Source organism: Onychostoma macrolepis, chromosome 20 (genome assembly GCF_012432095.1).
Source record: "Onychostoma macrolepis isolate SWU-2019 chromosome 20, ASM1243209v1, whole genome shotgun sequence".
Classification (NCBI taxonomy): domain Eukaryota; kingdom Metazoa; phylum Chordata; class Actinopteri; order Cypriniformes; family Cyprinidae; genus Onychostoma; species Onychostoma macrolepis.
This window is the reverse complement of record NC_081174.1, coordinates 9,884,759-9,901,128: the sequence shown is the minus strand read 5'-3', so window position 1 is coordinate 9,901,128 and position 16,370 is coordinate 9,884,759. Positions and strand designations below refer to the sequence as shown.

General features: G+C 36.1%; 2 protein-coding genes across 3 annotated transcripts in view; both read right to left on the bottom strand.

Moving 5' to 3' along the window:
- LOC131526717 (flavin-containing monooxygenase 5-like) overlaps positions 1 to 16,142 on the bottom strand; it is a 57,629-nt gene extending 41,487 nt beyond the window's left edge. Inside the window, exons 1-2 of the mRNA XM_058755137.1 lie at positions 16,007 to 16,142; positions 15,282 to 15,346 (exon numbers count right to left, since the gene is read on the bottom strand). The gene's annotated coding sequence lies outside the window, so the exon portion shown is untranslated. The remainder of the gene's footprint in view (positions 1 to 15,281; positions 15,347 to 16,006) is intronic.
- The window catches only part of LOC131526718 (flavin-containing monooxygenase 5-like), a 30,843-nt gene that overhangs the window by 5,695 nt on the left and 8,778 nt on the right, over positions 1 to 16,370 (bottom strand). The window contains exons 1-6 of one of the 2 annotated variants that reach the window (XM_058755138.1): positions 16,007 to 16,082; positions 15,282 to 15,346; positions 14,875 to 15,015; positions 13,536 to 13,724; positions 4,349 to 4,514; positions 4,041 to 4,183 (exon numbers count right to left, since the gene is read on the bottom strand). In XM_058755138.1, coding sequence (XP_058611121.1) covers positions 4,041 to 4,183; positions 4,349 to 4,514; positions 13,536 to 13,724; positions 14,875 to 15,006 — 630 coding nt within the window. In that variant the 5' untranslated portion in view covers positions 15,007 to 15,015; positions 15,282 to 15,346; positions 16,007 to 16,082. Of the gene's footprint in view, positions 1 to 4,040; positions 4,184 to 4,348; positions 4,515 to 13,535; positions 13,725 to 14,874; positions 15,016 to 15,281; positions 15,347 to 16,006; positions 16,083 to 16,370 lie in introns of those variants that run through there. The other variant, XM_058755139.1, reaches the window with a different exon arrangement.

The following is a 16,370-nucleotide window of genomic DNA, read 5'->3' as shown; positions in this document are numbered from 1 at the left end:
CACTAAATATTAAATTGTTCATAGAATTCTAGAATTGATCTGTTCTGGTTTAATTATTATATATACATGCATGTATTCATTTATTGTAACAATTGTCAATAAAGCACATATTGAATTGAATTGAGAGAGAGAGAGCACACTTCTGTTGCGTGATCTTTGATGTTCGCTCACTTAGCACACGCATCATTTGGATTAAAACTAAATCGTAAATATAAAACATTTATAGGGGCATTCATTATAAACAACATTTATTTTCAACCTTAAGCATACACGACTTTATGGCGAAAGTGAAACTATCAGCCAATGTAAATGTACTTGTCCCTCTCATTCTGCACCACGACTGCGTGTGTTGCGCATGTTTGGCTTGCTTCATGAGTGTTTCAGCATTATATGAGTCGCTTTGGAATATAAATCACAGCACGTTCCATGAAAAAGATGAAAAAAGGCTACTTATATTTCTGAAAGATAATATGCGTGATTACAGTACTGAGCAGCTCTGCTATTAAATTAAAGATGATGTACCATAGAGCAAAAAAAATTAAATAAAAAATAACGGTGAAAGTAACTAAAACTTGTAAAATACTTGTAAAAATTAAAAATTTTAATGGGCATAATATAGTGTAAAAATAACTGAAGGATATATCTATTTGATAAATTAAGTTAACCAACTAACATTATACATATTCTTTTGGTTTCTGTACCCAATATTTAAAAAATTTACAAATACAATGAAAATGGGTACTCGGTATCAGCAAGTACCAAAAATAAAAGTATCGACATCAGCCGAGTATCGGTATCGGAGCATCCCTACTTATTATTCTAATTGACTGATTAAATGTATGAATTTGACTAAAAAGATGATCCAAACCTTCAGAAAAAAAATGGCTTTATAAATGTAAAAATGCCCATTAAAAGGTAAAAAATCAATTTAAATTTACTGAAAAAGTTTCATTTCTATAACTGCTGTGACAGAACTGATAAATATCAAAAACTGCAGCTGTCCACAGTAGTCCATAAGATAACAGCACAATAACACACTCAGCAAAATTCCGTCTAATTATCGTAATCGATAAAATCCCAGAAAATATCGAGATATCATTTTTTGTCCATATCGCACACCCCTACTTGACAATAAGTTGTTACATACTGTACCTTGCAATTATACCGTAATCCATTGCTCTTTCTTAATTTGTCCTCTTTTGAAATGTATTTTAGTGCTGTCAAGCGATTAATCACATCCAAAATAAAAGTTTTTGTCTACATAATATGAGTGTGTAATGTGTATATTTATTATGTATATATAATGTATATTTCAAAAATATTTACATGTATTTACATAAATTCATATAAACATAACTTATTATCTTTATATATATATATATATATATATATATATATATATATATATATATATACACACACACATTATGTAAACAAAACTTTTATTTTGGATGCGATTAATCACGATTAATCATTTGAGAGCACTTATTTATTTATTTAGCTGCCAGAAGCAATTATTTTATTAATCATTTAATGTAAAAATAATAAATCAATTAGGCCATAAAAATAGCACCTATCATTCAATTGCTAATCATATTTCCATTATGATTTTGACCCTGCCGAGAACCTAAAAATAAGAGAAAATATCTGTAAAAAATATATATATTAGGGCTGCACGATATTGGAAAAAACTGACATTGCGATATCTTTTTTTTCTGCGATATATATTACGATGTGTAGAAATACAGGAATGTTCATCAGATATCTTGAACTGCTCAAAAATTAAATAAATAATTCTAGAATAATTGGGTTGATTTTGTAGGCATCTTCATAGAAAATATAATACAAAAAGTATACTAATAAAATGTTTAATACATATGTATAATGACTCACCTTATTCACTATCAGTTCAGGCAAATCAAGGATCTAATATGTTATGATATTAATAATGAATGTTGCTTATTACCCTAAAATTGTCAGACTGTGTCTCAGCGTCTTGTGTTTCCCCTCCTCTCGTGTCCTTATTTGGAGTTCTGGTCCTTGTTATGTGTTCATTAGTTAATCAGTCCCCAGCCCTGTGTCATTCATTATCTCGTCTCCCCAGTATTCTTAAGCCCTGTGTTTCCTAGTCTCAGTGTTCGGTCTTGTGTATGTCTCTGTGGTTGTCAGTTCTGTAATTCCTGAGTCCATCATTAAAGATTGTGTTAGTTGCAATATTCCTCGTCTCCACAACCCCTCGACCTGCGTCTCCGCAGGTCCTGTCCAGCTCCGCGCTTCCAGAGCGCCCCCAAGAGTCCGCGCTTCCAGAGCGCCCCCCTGTGCCTGCGCCATGAAGGCGCCTCCCTATCTCCGTGCTGCCAGAGCGCCCCCAAGAGTCTGCGCTTCCAGAGCGCCCCCCTGTGCCTGCACCACGAAGGCGCCTCCCTATCTCCGTGCTGCCAGAGCGCCCCCAAGAGCCCGCACTGCCGGAGCGCCCCCAAGAGCCCACTCTGCCGGAGCACCCCAAGAGCCTGCTCCCCCTGATCGCCAGCCCAAAACTATCTCAAAAATCCCCAAGAAAATCTTTTGGGGGGGGTAGTAGAGCTCCTGCCATAGAAGCCGAGGCTGGGGCCGAGGTCTCGGAGGCAGACCCGCCATGGCCTCCTGAGTCCCCTGAACCGCCATGGCCTCCCGAGTCCCCTGAACCGCCATGGCCTCCCGAGTCCCCTGAACCGCCATGGCCTCCCGAGTCCCCTGAACCGCCATGGCCTCCCGAGTCCCCGGATCCACCCTGGAGGCCGTCCATCCTAGTACTCTGCCCCTTGAGGCCTCCAGAGTGCCCACCCCCCTCCCCGTTGGATGTTGTACGGCGCGGGACGCGCCTTTTGGGAGGGGTGGGGGGGTGGGGGGTAGTGTCAGACTGTGTCTCAGCGTCTTGTGTTTCCCCTCCTCTCGTGTCCTTATTTGGAGTTCCGGTCCTTGTTATGTGTTCATTAGTTAATCAGTCCCCAGCCCTGTGTCATTCATTATCTCGTCTCCCCAGTATTCTTAAGCCCTCTGTTTCCTAGTCTCAGTGTTCGGTCTTGTGTATGTCTATGTGGTTGTCAGTTCTGTAATTCCTGAGTTCATCATTAAAGATTGTGTTAGTTGCAATATTCCTCTTCTCCATGTCTCCTCGTTTCCAAGCTCCAACAACACGTGACAAAAATAAGGGCACTCATTTGTGCAGTAGACTTGCTGCGATAGTCAGTTTTGATGGTGTTACCAGTGTTAAGCCGCAACACCAGTTACATCACTTGTCCACCACGGCACTGCCCCCCACCGTCGTTTAGATTTTTTATAGTAATAAAATAACTTTTTTATAGTAATAAAATAAGAGAACAGACACTACAATTGAAAAACTGAACGTGGCTGCTCAATGTAGCGTGCCGAACGACAGTCACATCACAGATCAGCATCAGGAGTCAGATTTCATTCATCACGTGAGGAGAGTGAGTGAGGTGAAACAGACAAGACGATGGCGGAAGATTTAGTTTCGAAATGAAATGCAAAAGCACCTGTTTGGCATTGTTTTGGATTTTGAAAAGCCTGTTGCCTCCATGCTTTCATTTTCATTTTGCTAAACAACATTGTTTCTTATTTATTTGGTTTCACAATGTTTGCTGATTTTCAGTTTTTATATTATAACTTTAAAGTTATTTATTTTGTATTAGGCCTATAGCATGGTGTATTTTTATTCGTTTTGTTAATAAAAGTATTTTGTTTAATATAAGTGAGTTTGTTGTTGTACTGTTTTGTTATTGTCCAATTGACACCAAATTAACGCTAATTCGACGGGCATTTACAAGCAAAAAAAATCAGGCAAATACAGAACCGTGAGTTTTTTTCTTTTGAATCAAACACAAAAATATGTATATGATTTGCCCTGCATCGCACCTCCTGCAATTTGACTATTAAGAACATCACAATGTCAGTGCTGAACTGATGCATCATGCAGCCCTAACATATATATATTAGACTTACATATTACATTAGATGTTGCACTATTAAATCTTGCTTGCCTTCTCACATGCTCTGCTGAGCTCCACTGCAATGTCTCCACCAGAATTCCCAATCCCAATGACAACAACTCTCTTCCCAAGGTAAGGATCAGGGTCCTTATATTCCCAACTGTGAACTATTGCCCCTGGGAATGTGTTAATACCTGCAGAACATAAAATTACAGTAAAAGTTATATAATATACTGATGTTTCCATATACATATTAAACCCATTATACAGAGCCATGCAGGGAATTAGTCCTACACACAATGCTGAATGCTGTACAATCTGTATGATGATGACAGAGTGCTGTAATATCAGGTGAGCACCTGGGAAGTCTGAGAGGGGTATGATGGGTTGTGTGTAGAGTCCTGCACACACTAGCACACCGTCAAACACATGCGTCTCCTCTCGTCCATCTCTGTCCACAGTCACCACTTCCCACTGACCAGAGTCAGAGAAATCAGGCCTTTGTCTCACACTGCGTACTGTGGTCTGAAATACACCCAACCACAGAGAGACTGACTGCTACCGGTCATCTTTACACAGAGAATGCTGTTTATCATCAAACACTCAAAAAATATGATAGATCTTGAGAAAGTACAAACAATAATACACACAATTATGTGAGAATAATTATGTCATCCTGGAACATCACTGTTGTCTAATAGTCTGAGCCTCTAACCCTAAAACCTGATTGGATGAAAGATATGTTGGCCAGGACCAATGAGGATGTACAGTGGGGAAAAAAAATATTTGATCTGTCTCTGACAAAGAAATGATCAGTCTATAATTTTAATGGTAGGTTTATTTGAACAGTGAGAGACAGAATAACAACAAAAAAATCCAGAAAATCGCATTTCAAAAATGTTATAAATTGATTTGCATTTTAATGAGTCAAATAAATATTTGACCCCTTCGCAAAACATGATTTAGTACTTGGTTGCAAAACCCTTGTTGGCAATCACAGAAGTCAGACGTTTCTTGTAGTTGGCCACCAGGTTTGCACACATCTCAGGAGGGATTTTGTTCCACTCCTCTTTGCAGATCCTCTCCAAATCATTAAGGTTTCGAGGCTGACGTTTGGCCACTCGAACCTTCAGTTCCCTCCACAGATTTTCTATGGGATAAAAAAAACAAACATTTGTGAGCATGTTAATATCAGGAGCATCTGTATATAATATATACAGTGCCCTCCAAAAGTATTGGAACATTAAAGACAAAATTGCTCTGTTGGCTGTGGAGTCAAGACATTTACAAATATGATTAAAAGATGAATATGAGACAAAACTACAGAATATCACATTTCACTATTGGGTGATTCAACACACAGATGTTTTACCAGCTAAGAAGTTCAGCACTTTTAGAGTTTCATCCCTCTATCTGATGTGAGCATAAGTATTGGAACAGTTGCCTCACAGGTCTTTCTTAGTGATCAGCTGTGTCCTGTTGCATTAATTCTTCAGATATTAAAAGCAGGGAATGTGTCGTATCAGTTATATCCATTAATTCTGAATTCTGAATGACTTTGAGAGAAAAGCAAGCAATTTGGATGCTAAAAAAAAAAAGAGGAAGTCAGTTAGAGCTCTAGCAAAAACAAAGGGCATGGAGAAATCAAGAGTTTGGAAACCACCAGCAACCAACAACGACCTGATCGGCTGAGAAAACAACAGTAGTTGATGACAGACAAATCATAAAAGCTGTGAAAATGAACCCTAAAAGACATGTCTGGGGTGATGCTCTGACAATCTACTGTCCTCAGGAGACTTTGACACAGAATTACAGATGCTACACAGCAAGATACAAACCTCTGACCAGCTCCAAAAATAGAAAGGCAAGATTAGAGTTTGCAAAAAAGCACAAAGGTGAGCCAGAAGAGTTTTGGAGCTGTGTTTATGGACCGATGAGACAAAGATGAACCTTTATCGAAGTGATGGGAAAGCAAAAATGTGGAGATAAAAAGGGAACTGCAATGATCCCAAGCATACAGCCTCATCTGTAAAGCATGGTGGAGGTGGTGTCATGGCATGGGCATACATGGCTGCCTCTGGAACAGGCCCTCTCAACTTTACTGATGACTTAATGTATGATGACAGTAGCAGAATGAATTTGGAAGGGTACTAAACCATCTTGCCTACCAATATTCAAGAAAATGCCACCAGATTCATTGGGAAGTGCTTCATATTGCATCATACACCCTGCCAGTTCAGTCAAGGAGTTTATCAGGGCAAAGAAATGGAAAGTCTTAGATTGCCCAAGTCAATCTCCAGATTTAAATCCAATTGAACATGAATTTCACCAGAAGAGGATACTAAAGGCAGAAACTCCACAAAACAAGCAACAATTGGAATTGGCTGCATTAAAGGCTGGGAAAAGCATTTCAAAGGATGAGACCAAGAGTCTGGTGATGTCTATGGGTCACAGACTCACTGCTGTGATAGTGTGCAAGGGATCTGCAACTAAATAATAGCTTTTAATCTTTTATATCTGTTCAACTGTCCCAACACTTATGATCACATCAATGAGTGGGATGAACTCTAAAAGTGCTGTTCTTTTTATTTGGTAAAACATGTTGAAAACATGTTGAAACAGCTAATAATAAAATGAGACATTGTGTAGTTTTGTCTCATATTCATCTTTTCATCATATTTGCAAATGTCTTGACTCCACAGTGAACAGAACAATTTTTTCTTCACTGTTCCAATACTTTTGGAGGGCACTGTATATAGGTTTTGTAGCCATAGACTCACGCATGCTTTGTACTATGTACTTAAAAAAAAAAATAAATAAATAAATAAATAAATTATATCTTATTATTGTTTAGCAAGCTATTAAAATCTATTTTTGAACAGAGTAGGCTATTAATAATAAACATGTTCTAAACATACTTAGACTCGTAGCATTCATCGTGTTACAGTATACATTCATATTACTTTTATTGTTTTATATAGAGCATGAAAACATCATCGCGCCGTAAGAAATTTAAATACAATGAATTGCCCATCATATTCAAAATGTTTTACTTAATTTCAAACATTGTAGTCAGGAATTGTAGTTTGGGAAAAACCCAACTATTTTCTAGTCATACAGCCTAGTATGTATGATTTTATAGTAGCCTATGATATGATTCTGTAGCCATAGACTCACACATGCTTTGTACTATAAAAGGATGTACTTTGTACTATAAAAAAGGATATTTTATATCTGAGAAACTAATTATTATTGTTTAGTACGCTATTAAAATCTATTTGTGAACAGAGTATTAATAATAAACATGGTCTAAACTTTCTTAGACACGTAGCATTCATCATGTTGTAGTTTGGGAACAACCCAACTCGTAAATGTGTTCAAGTTTATGTCACAATAACACGTTAACTAATGCAAAAAAGAAACATTACTTACTCGTCAGATTGATCTCCTCTACTGGATGAAATCGTGTTCTTCTTTCGAGGGAAATCCTGCCTTTACTCAGCGCGTCTTCTTCCAGAAACGAACAGTAGCCGCCATGAATGATCTCCTCACTCTTTGTTTGTGTTGGGCGTTTGCACGTGCGCATGTCCCATGTGGATATTTACATATGAACGGTGCAAGCCGCGAGGGGGAGGGATTGCATTAGAGATAATGAGTTAGACGGGAAGGAGTGAACATCGTGTTGGTTTCATACGGATTACTTCATCACAGAATGAAGTAGGCACTTCAAGCTTTCTATAGATATAACTCCCATGTCTGTGTGCTGAGTATTTGCTGAGTTACAGTTCATTTTAGTGACGTGTTTCTAAAAGCAGTTCATGGAGACAGAGAAGACAGAGAGCGCACCCTGTTTGTTTAATTTTTTTTCCAAAAGCACAAAGTTTTGTTGTTATTGTGAGTGTACACAAATAAAAGTAGACACTTAACAGTTTTGATTGATGTATAACACTTATTTGTGTGACCAAAATCAACAGAGTATTTTTAGTGTCTTTTGCACTGATCTTAAAAAAACCGAGCTGGTATCGCCGGCGATACCATCGACCCCAGAGAGTTAAATACAACTCAGCGGTTACTGCCCAGAAGGTTGAGTTAAACATTTAACCCGACTGTTGGTTGAAAACAACCCAGCATGTGTTCTGTCCAATATTTACCCAACACTGGGTTGTATTTAACCCAGCTTTTTTTAGAGTGTAACAGCCCAAATGTCTTACTATTCTAATTGACTGATTAAAATGTCAGAATTTGACTCAAAAGATGATGCACACTTTTAGAAAAAACAGGCTTTATAAAGGCCCATAAAATGTAAAAATCTATTTGAACTTATTGGAAAAGATTAATTTCTATCACCACTGTGAACTGACCACCACACAGAATATAAAGGATATCAAAAACAAGTTTTACACACACACACACACACACACACACACACACACGTTTGTTTTTGTGAAAAGTGGGGACATCCCATAGGCGTAATGGTTTTTATACTGTACAAACTGTATATGCTAATGCCCTACACCAGACCTGGGCATTGCACGGCCCCCGGGCCACATCCGGCCCTCTGGCTATCCTTGACCGGCCCGCATGAGGTAATTTGTGAATTAAACGTCAATCTCAAATAGGTGTAATTAAGTGCACGCAATACAACGTGCAAATATATTATTGGTAGCACAATCTGATAGGTAGCATGTTTTGTCGGTACACCGGCAGAACAACCACAACAATGCTCTAAATATTTATTTTCCCCTCATTTTTTCCAATAGGTTGTTTGCAATCATGTGAATTTGATGACACGCGAAATGCAGCTGGAGGGCAGGAAGTGATTTTTCTCCATAGGAATCAGTAGCAGAAACTCAAAATGCCTGTGTTTTGTGTTGTTTATGGATGCTCAAATCGGTCGGTGTACGAAAATGTGTTGTTCATAAGGGTGAGGGAAGTCAAGAAATTGACTGAAAAACGCAGGAAAACTGGCTTGTAAACCTGCATCTGCGGTAGGGAGGAGTGGGTCGGATAATGCTTGTGTGTGCAAATGGTTAATATAAGATATAATAATACATTAAGATATTAATAAAGACATATATAAATAGATACAAGGTGACAGTCAGAATTCACTCAATGTTACATTAAACGCCACATGTAGACACGATGTAAATAAGATATTATTCGCAGTTCATAGAGCTTCATTGATTATAAAAGAACCGTGAGATTGCACATTGAAGTGTTATAGTTTTTTAATGATTACATGGAAGCTCTATTTGCTCTCTTTCTAGGTTATTCAGAATTTAAATAAAAGTTGTTTTACGTGCTGCTAACAGGACCAACAGCCACATACCCTGTTCATACAGCAAAGTTTCAGCAGTGACATATATCACACATTCCTCATATAAATACAGGATTCACTTTGGAAATAGCTTGTTTGCAATCAGGGTAAGTTGCTTAGCCTATATCCACCGCCTCAATGGCATTCAAGTATTTCAATTTAGTTCAAAAATCACTCCTCTTTATAACATATGTATCACGTAACGTGTTTTTCTGTTTATACCTTTCTCTTGTTATCGCGTCTAAACCAGTACAGTATGTACTTTCCTCCATCTCATCCGTTCTCTTTTTCAGTCACTCCTGACACTTTGCTGCATATAGGGTTTGTGTATGTTGGTCCTAGCAGCACATAAAGCAAAACTTTTATTCAAATTCTGAATTGTTTATAGCCTAGACAGCGAGTAAATAGCGCATTATATAATCACTAAAAAGCTGTCACTCACTTCAATTTATTGCAATCTCACAATGTTCCGTTATAATCAATGAAGGTCTCTGAACTGCAAATAATATCTTTTTTGTTTTACATCGTGTCTACGTGTGGCGTTTATCACTGAGTGAATTCTGACTGTCTGACTCTGAATGCCTGAGAGTTGGCAGCCCTGGATTATCTATTTATATCTGTATTAATATCTTAATGTATTATTATATCTTATATTAACCATTTGCACACACAAGCATTATCCGACTCGCTCCTCCCGACCCGCAGATGCAGGTTTACAAGCCACTTTTTCCTGCGTTTTTCAGTCAATTTCTTGACTTTTCCTCCCTTATGAACAACACATTTTCATACACGATAAAATCTCCTTGTGTTTTCTCGGTTTGACCAATTTGAGCATCCATAAACAACGCAAAACACAGGCATCTGCTAACATTTCTGCTACTGATTCCTATGGAGAAAAATCACTTCCTGCCCTCCAGCTGCATTTCGCGCCACAGCAATGACGTCATGCGCAAACAACCTACTGATGGAAATCCGTCGTAGACTCGCTGCAATTAACGGAAATCCATCGTAGCGACGGAGAACTTTAATCCCTGACACCTGCATGCAGGGAGGCGCCCGCGCAATGAGTTGCATTGTTTCCTGACAATAAAACAACTTAAAATCAGTTCGGAACTGATTATATTTCTATAAACTCATAATAACAACAAAACATGCTTTTGTAAAATAATGAAAACAAACAGGACGCGCTTTCTGCCATCTCTGAATCTGGAGCGCATTACAAAAAACCCCGAAACTCCCCGAAGCGTATGGCTGCCTCACAGACATGTGAAATATATCTATAGAACGTTTTAATTAAAAACTTTTAAACGAACCAATTAAAAAACAAATATTCCCTGATTATTGCAATCTGTATGTAGGTTGCATTTCTCTCTAAAGGCACGTCCAGTATGGAGATGAGAGTCATTGTGTATTTCATCTTTGCAGCCAACAAGGACTCATAAACATAATAAATAATTAAAATATCTCCTTTTTTTCTGACACATTCATAATCATTAGGCGACTTTTGCCTGTGCTTGGTGGCAAACTTTATGCGTGTGCTTGTGCGCGGAATATATTGAAGCTCATTGGATTATACCTATTAGCTTTAGGGGGGAAGCCGTATTAAATACCCATTAGATGTCTCTGTTAAAGTTTTTAAAGCATTTTATAGCTACTCGTTTCCATAGTCTGATAAATTCCGCTTTCAGAAGTGTCACGTCTGTAACAGAGAATGTCCGTAACATTGATTTCTCCTCTGAAACAAAAAAAACGAATATATTGAAATATGTATATTTTACGTTTTGTGAATAGTCAACCCTTTCCATTCGGGTTAGGGTTGTTGCCTATTGTTGGCAATAGCCTACTATGTTGCCTCTGGGCTGTACACTGTAAATCACAGAAAGTCTACAAAATACGTTGTCTCCCAAAAACTCATCTAATAAAATATGTTTATAGACTGATACTTTACTGATGTCTGGACTCTACTTTCAGCAGTTTAGAAAAATATAAAGAGATTGTTCAATATATTGGTAATGAATACATTCTATGATAATTTATGTTTCAGGTTTTGACTGCGAATGTCACGTCCATAATCTTTGAAATACTTGATTTTTTTGTACAAAGTTGTGATGGTAGTTTTTGAAACACTGCAAAAAAAAAAAAAAGAGAAAAAGTACATTTTCAAATAGTGATTTCAAATAATTCATTAAATAGTGATATAATTGTGTGCTCACCATTTTCATTGTATGATTGTAATGTTTCATATACTGTTTTTTATAAAGAGATATAAAATATATTGGGCAGAAGAGCAGAGGTCCGGCCTTTTATTGTGAAGAAATATTCATTTAACTCGTGCTCCGTGCTGCTGTTGCCTGAGGCAGATAATGCAATCTACTACATTAGACTTCGGAAACTTTTTTTTTTCTTTTCAAATTTGTTCATAAAAATGAACATGCCTTCAATGCCTTAATTTTGATGAAACAATTAAAATATATTTATATGTAACCACTGTCGTTGTCATCATGCCATTGGACATTACCTGAGAAGTTAAAGTAAATATTTCAGAAAACTGTGCTCTTTCAAGGGAGTGCATTTAATGCATGGCCAGAGTAAGAGCATAATCTACTGTAAGTGTTTAAAACATGCAAAGTAGGATTGCCAACTGCTCCCATATTTAAGTAACATTCCATATTAAATCTATACGGAAAGCATCGTGTCACGCCCAGTTTAGGGAGCTAAACAAAAAAAGAAAAGAAAAGGGAACTTTCAAAAAAAAAAAAAAAATTATATATATATATATATATATATATATATATATATATATAAACAAAATAAATAAACAAGAGCACTCTTAGTCAAAACTGTAGTGCATCTGAAATTATAAAGGGAGCACTCTTTGCACGCATTATAGGCTATCAGTAATGCATTCAGAATTTTAAGAGGTTGTTTTTTTTCATGATGCTAAGAGGAACAATGTCCCCTCACTAAAGTTTAGTTATTCTATATAAATGCTAAAATTAATCTCAGATGTGAACATATTTGCTTAGTCTTTTCATGTACATATTAATTCTAAAAAGAAATATGTATGTCCTTTTAGAATGAATTTGTTTGAGTATACACTTAAATTATTTCTAAATGGAAATATATATTTTAGAAGTTTGGAAGTACTGGGCTGCTTATACTTTATTTCCCCACCAATGTCAAAATCAAACCAACGGCCTTGCTTCACATAACACAAAAAGAAACTTGTCTTTAGCTTATTCTTCACTATAATACTACTACTGTAGCTGTTTATTATAATTATATTTAACAAGTCTTCTTATACCTACACCGATTATACTCATTTATAATTCATATTCATACTTTTAGGTGTTTTTCTCCTTTCTCTGATGTGTTCTAACAACATCAGAATTCTGGAATGCAGAATATTTTGATACTTGAATAAAAACAATGAGAGCCATGAGAGCATCCATACTGTAGTTGGTACTGTGCTCTTCCCTTTGGTTTAGCAATGTAAAAGGGCATGGACAGTACAGTAAAGGTACAGTACAATGTAATTTTGGAAGCACTGATGTTTTTATTTTTAAAAAGCCAATTACAATTATGAAATTTGACAAGATTTTTGGTGAGTTTATAATGTAATAAATTTCTCAAAATGTAATAATTGTTATTACATTATGAGCTCAAGATTTTATTAAGTTTTGAGAAAATTATTACATTATGAACATTTTATTACAATAATAATGTAATACTTATTACATTATGTGCAGTTATTACATTATGAGTTGCTACACATTCCAAGAAGACAGTAAAGGCTTATGTCATGCTTGAGCTTTAGTTAGGCTGAAACTTGAAAGTTAAGTTGCATGACATAAATGCAATGTTTAGGTATTATTATTTTTATTACTATTTTTTTTTTTTATTATTTATGCCTTAGTTTTAGTTTGTACCTTTTTACTATTTTTAAAGCAATGCGAAATAGATTTTTGTATTTTTTATTGATATATTTGTATTTGCATTTTGAATGTAATTTGGCAATTAAATGCATTAAATGGGTTATTTAAATGGGTTTATTTTTCTAAAAAGGAAACAAATTAGTTGTTTATTTTAAGAGCCCCATCTTATTTTCTCTTGTATATCTAGTATTGCTCTTTAATAAAGAAAAATGACTTCTTATCTGATTAATCAATTACTAAAATAATCAATAGCTACAGCCCTATCAGCAGATGTGATGTCATGGTGTTTATTACCTGAAAGTGAATGTGTTTGAGCAGGTTGAAATGCTCAGCGTAGAGTCTGAAATATTGCATCAATGTAGAGTTGTGTATGAAGTTGGGGTAATGATCTGGCATAGGGAAATCACTGTAGCACATCATCTCTTTAGAGGTGTTCACTATGACTGAACGATAAATGCAGCAACGGTCAGCTTCAGGTTGTTCCTGTGAATGAACAGGGGAACACAGTCAATGACTCTGAACGTACTAATAGATTAGCTTTGTAACATTGTCCAAGAGAGTATATTTAATACATTTTATGCTGAATCAAACTAAAATGTTCTTGCTGAAGCTACCTTTTTTAATATCTGTTTGATGCTTTACACAACAATGACTTTAAATAATCTTTTGGGAGTAATTATTATGCCAAATCTGATGTGCGATTAATTAGATTAATTAATCACCACATCATGTAATTAATTAGATAAAAATTTGGTAACACTTTATTTTGATGGTCCCTTTTGAACATTCTGTTGACACTAAGTAATGTTGCAACTACATGTCAACAAACTCTCATAAGAGTATTAGTAGACTGTCTGCTTCATATCTACTAACTTCTTATTGTGTTGGTCTCCCAACAGATATTCTACTGACTATAAGTAACTTTGCAAGAACGCGTCAACTTAATCTAACCCTAACCCTACCAGTCAACTAATACACTACAATCTAATGAGAGTTAGTAGAAATGTAGGTGCAACATTACTTATAGTCAATAGAATGTGTTAAAGGGACCATCAAAATAAAGTGAAACCAAAAATTTGAATCGCTTACCAGCCCTAATTTTATTATTTTACAGTTATATTTCAAATAAATGCTGTTTTTTTGTACTTTCTATTAATCAAAGAATCTTGAAAAAATATACATGTATCATGGTTTCCACAAAAATATCAGCATGACACTGAAGACTGGAGTAATGGCTGCAAAAATTCAGCTTTGCCTTCACAGGAAAAAATTATATTTTAATATATTAAAATATATTTTAAATAGCCATGCCATTTCACAATATCACTATTTTTTACTGTATGTTTGATTAAATAAATGCAGCCTTGGTGAGCATAAGAAACTTCTTTCAAAAACATTATCTACCCAAAACCTTTGAATGTTATTGTATTAAAATGTTAGTGTATAAATTGTTAAGGTATGGGCTTCTGGCACTTGATCTTGTATTACAATGTGCTAAAAATCATTTATCACTGTATCAATCATTTTCCAATTCATTTTGGTACCATGGATGGCACAGAAATGACACACTTCACCTTTATTGTTCAGCTGTTCAAATTTCTTTCTTTTAAAAAAAAATTTAATTCATTTTAACCTTAAACTTCCAGAGTCCTCCAACATCATCACTGCTCTCAAAGCACACAGGCTCCAGCCCTTCATCCAAGCAGCATTTGATGGAGGTCAGTCCAGAGCTGCCTGCTCCAATCACAGCCACACGCTTAGCCATGCTGTGAGTCTGCATATAGGAGACAGAACAATCACTTGAAGAAAACAAATGGTGAAAATGCACACAGTTATTAAAACATACTATTTCACTAGTGTCTCCTCAGTTGTGCACCTTTGATGAGGTATTCCAGGAATCATTCACAATATTTGACATCGATGTGCAGCATTTATTGGTTAATAATAATAAAATAAAATAAAAACACACACACATAAGACAGACACCAGTCTAAACCTATCCTGCAAGCTTTACACTTATGACACAAATATAAATCTTACCTTTAAACAGAAGATGGTCTCAAGACCTCAGCATCCAAAAAAGCCGAAACTATGTTTTTCTGTTCCTAATAGAAGAACAGAAGTTAGAGCAGCTTTCCCTGGCAACCGTCTCATTGAAATCAGCCTGTTATGTAAGCAATTGAGTGTATATGAACGTCTCAAAAAGGGTGGCCAGCACTTTTTTTTTAAGTTGCCAGCATTTTTGATGATTTTCACCTAAATTTGACAGCCCTCAGAATATCTTCTATGAATATATGAACATATTATGTATCAAAATAAAGAACCGAGCCTCTGCTTTTAAAGAAAAAAACTTTTTTATTCTGTCTTCATGTGTTCATGTTATATCACCACTTGAATGCAGATAGGTTTCATCTGTTTTAGTATGGTTTCTGTTTTCAAAACTGATGTGAGACAAGTGTGGTGCTAATCAGCAAGAGGAGGTGCCAATAAAAGGTCCGTACACCATACTAATCAAGCAATATAACTGTTTATTGTTGGTATGCAGCTGATATCAATAATAATGATAATGATCATAGGTAAATGCATAAAAAGAATCGTGATAATCAAAAATAAACACATTAAAGAAGAATAATCATAAACCAGTGCATAATATAAGAATGATCATGAGTAAATGGATAAAAGATAATGATATTAAATGAATAATACACAAATTCGAGCATACACTAAAACTAAACCTCAAGCCGAGTAATAGAACAATATACAACCTCAGAACTGTGCCATCATCTTCACTCTCAAAAGACTAGGGAGCCCGTTTCAGTCACAGTAGAAGACCAACACTTGTCCGAGAATGCCGGGTGACGCACGCTTATCCTACGGCTGAGCTTCCACTGTTTCTGCAAGAAACCCCCTTTTTTATACTTTAAAATTAGGTGCGGTTTAAGAACAACCCTCCAAGTGAGAGAGAAAGCAAACTGGCCAGGCTCGCTCCCCCTCCCAATTGGGTGCACGTCATTTTAATTACAGAAAAAGATGAATTATTATTAACAGTATCTCCGAAGCTTCGCAGTCAATGTGGCATCATAATTCTGCAGCTAGTACTTCTCAAGTGACAACAGTATCCAACCTTAT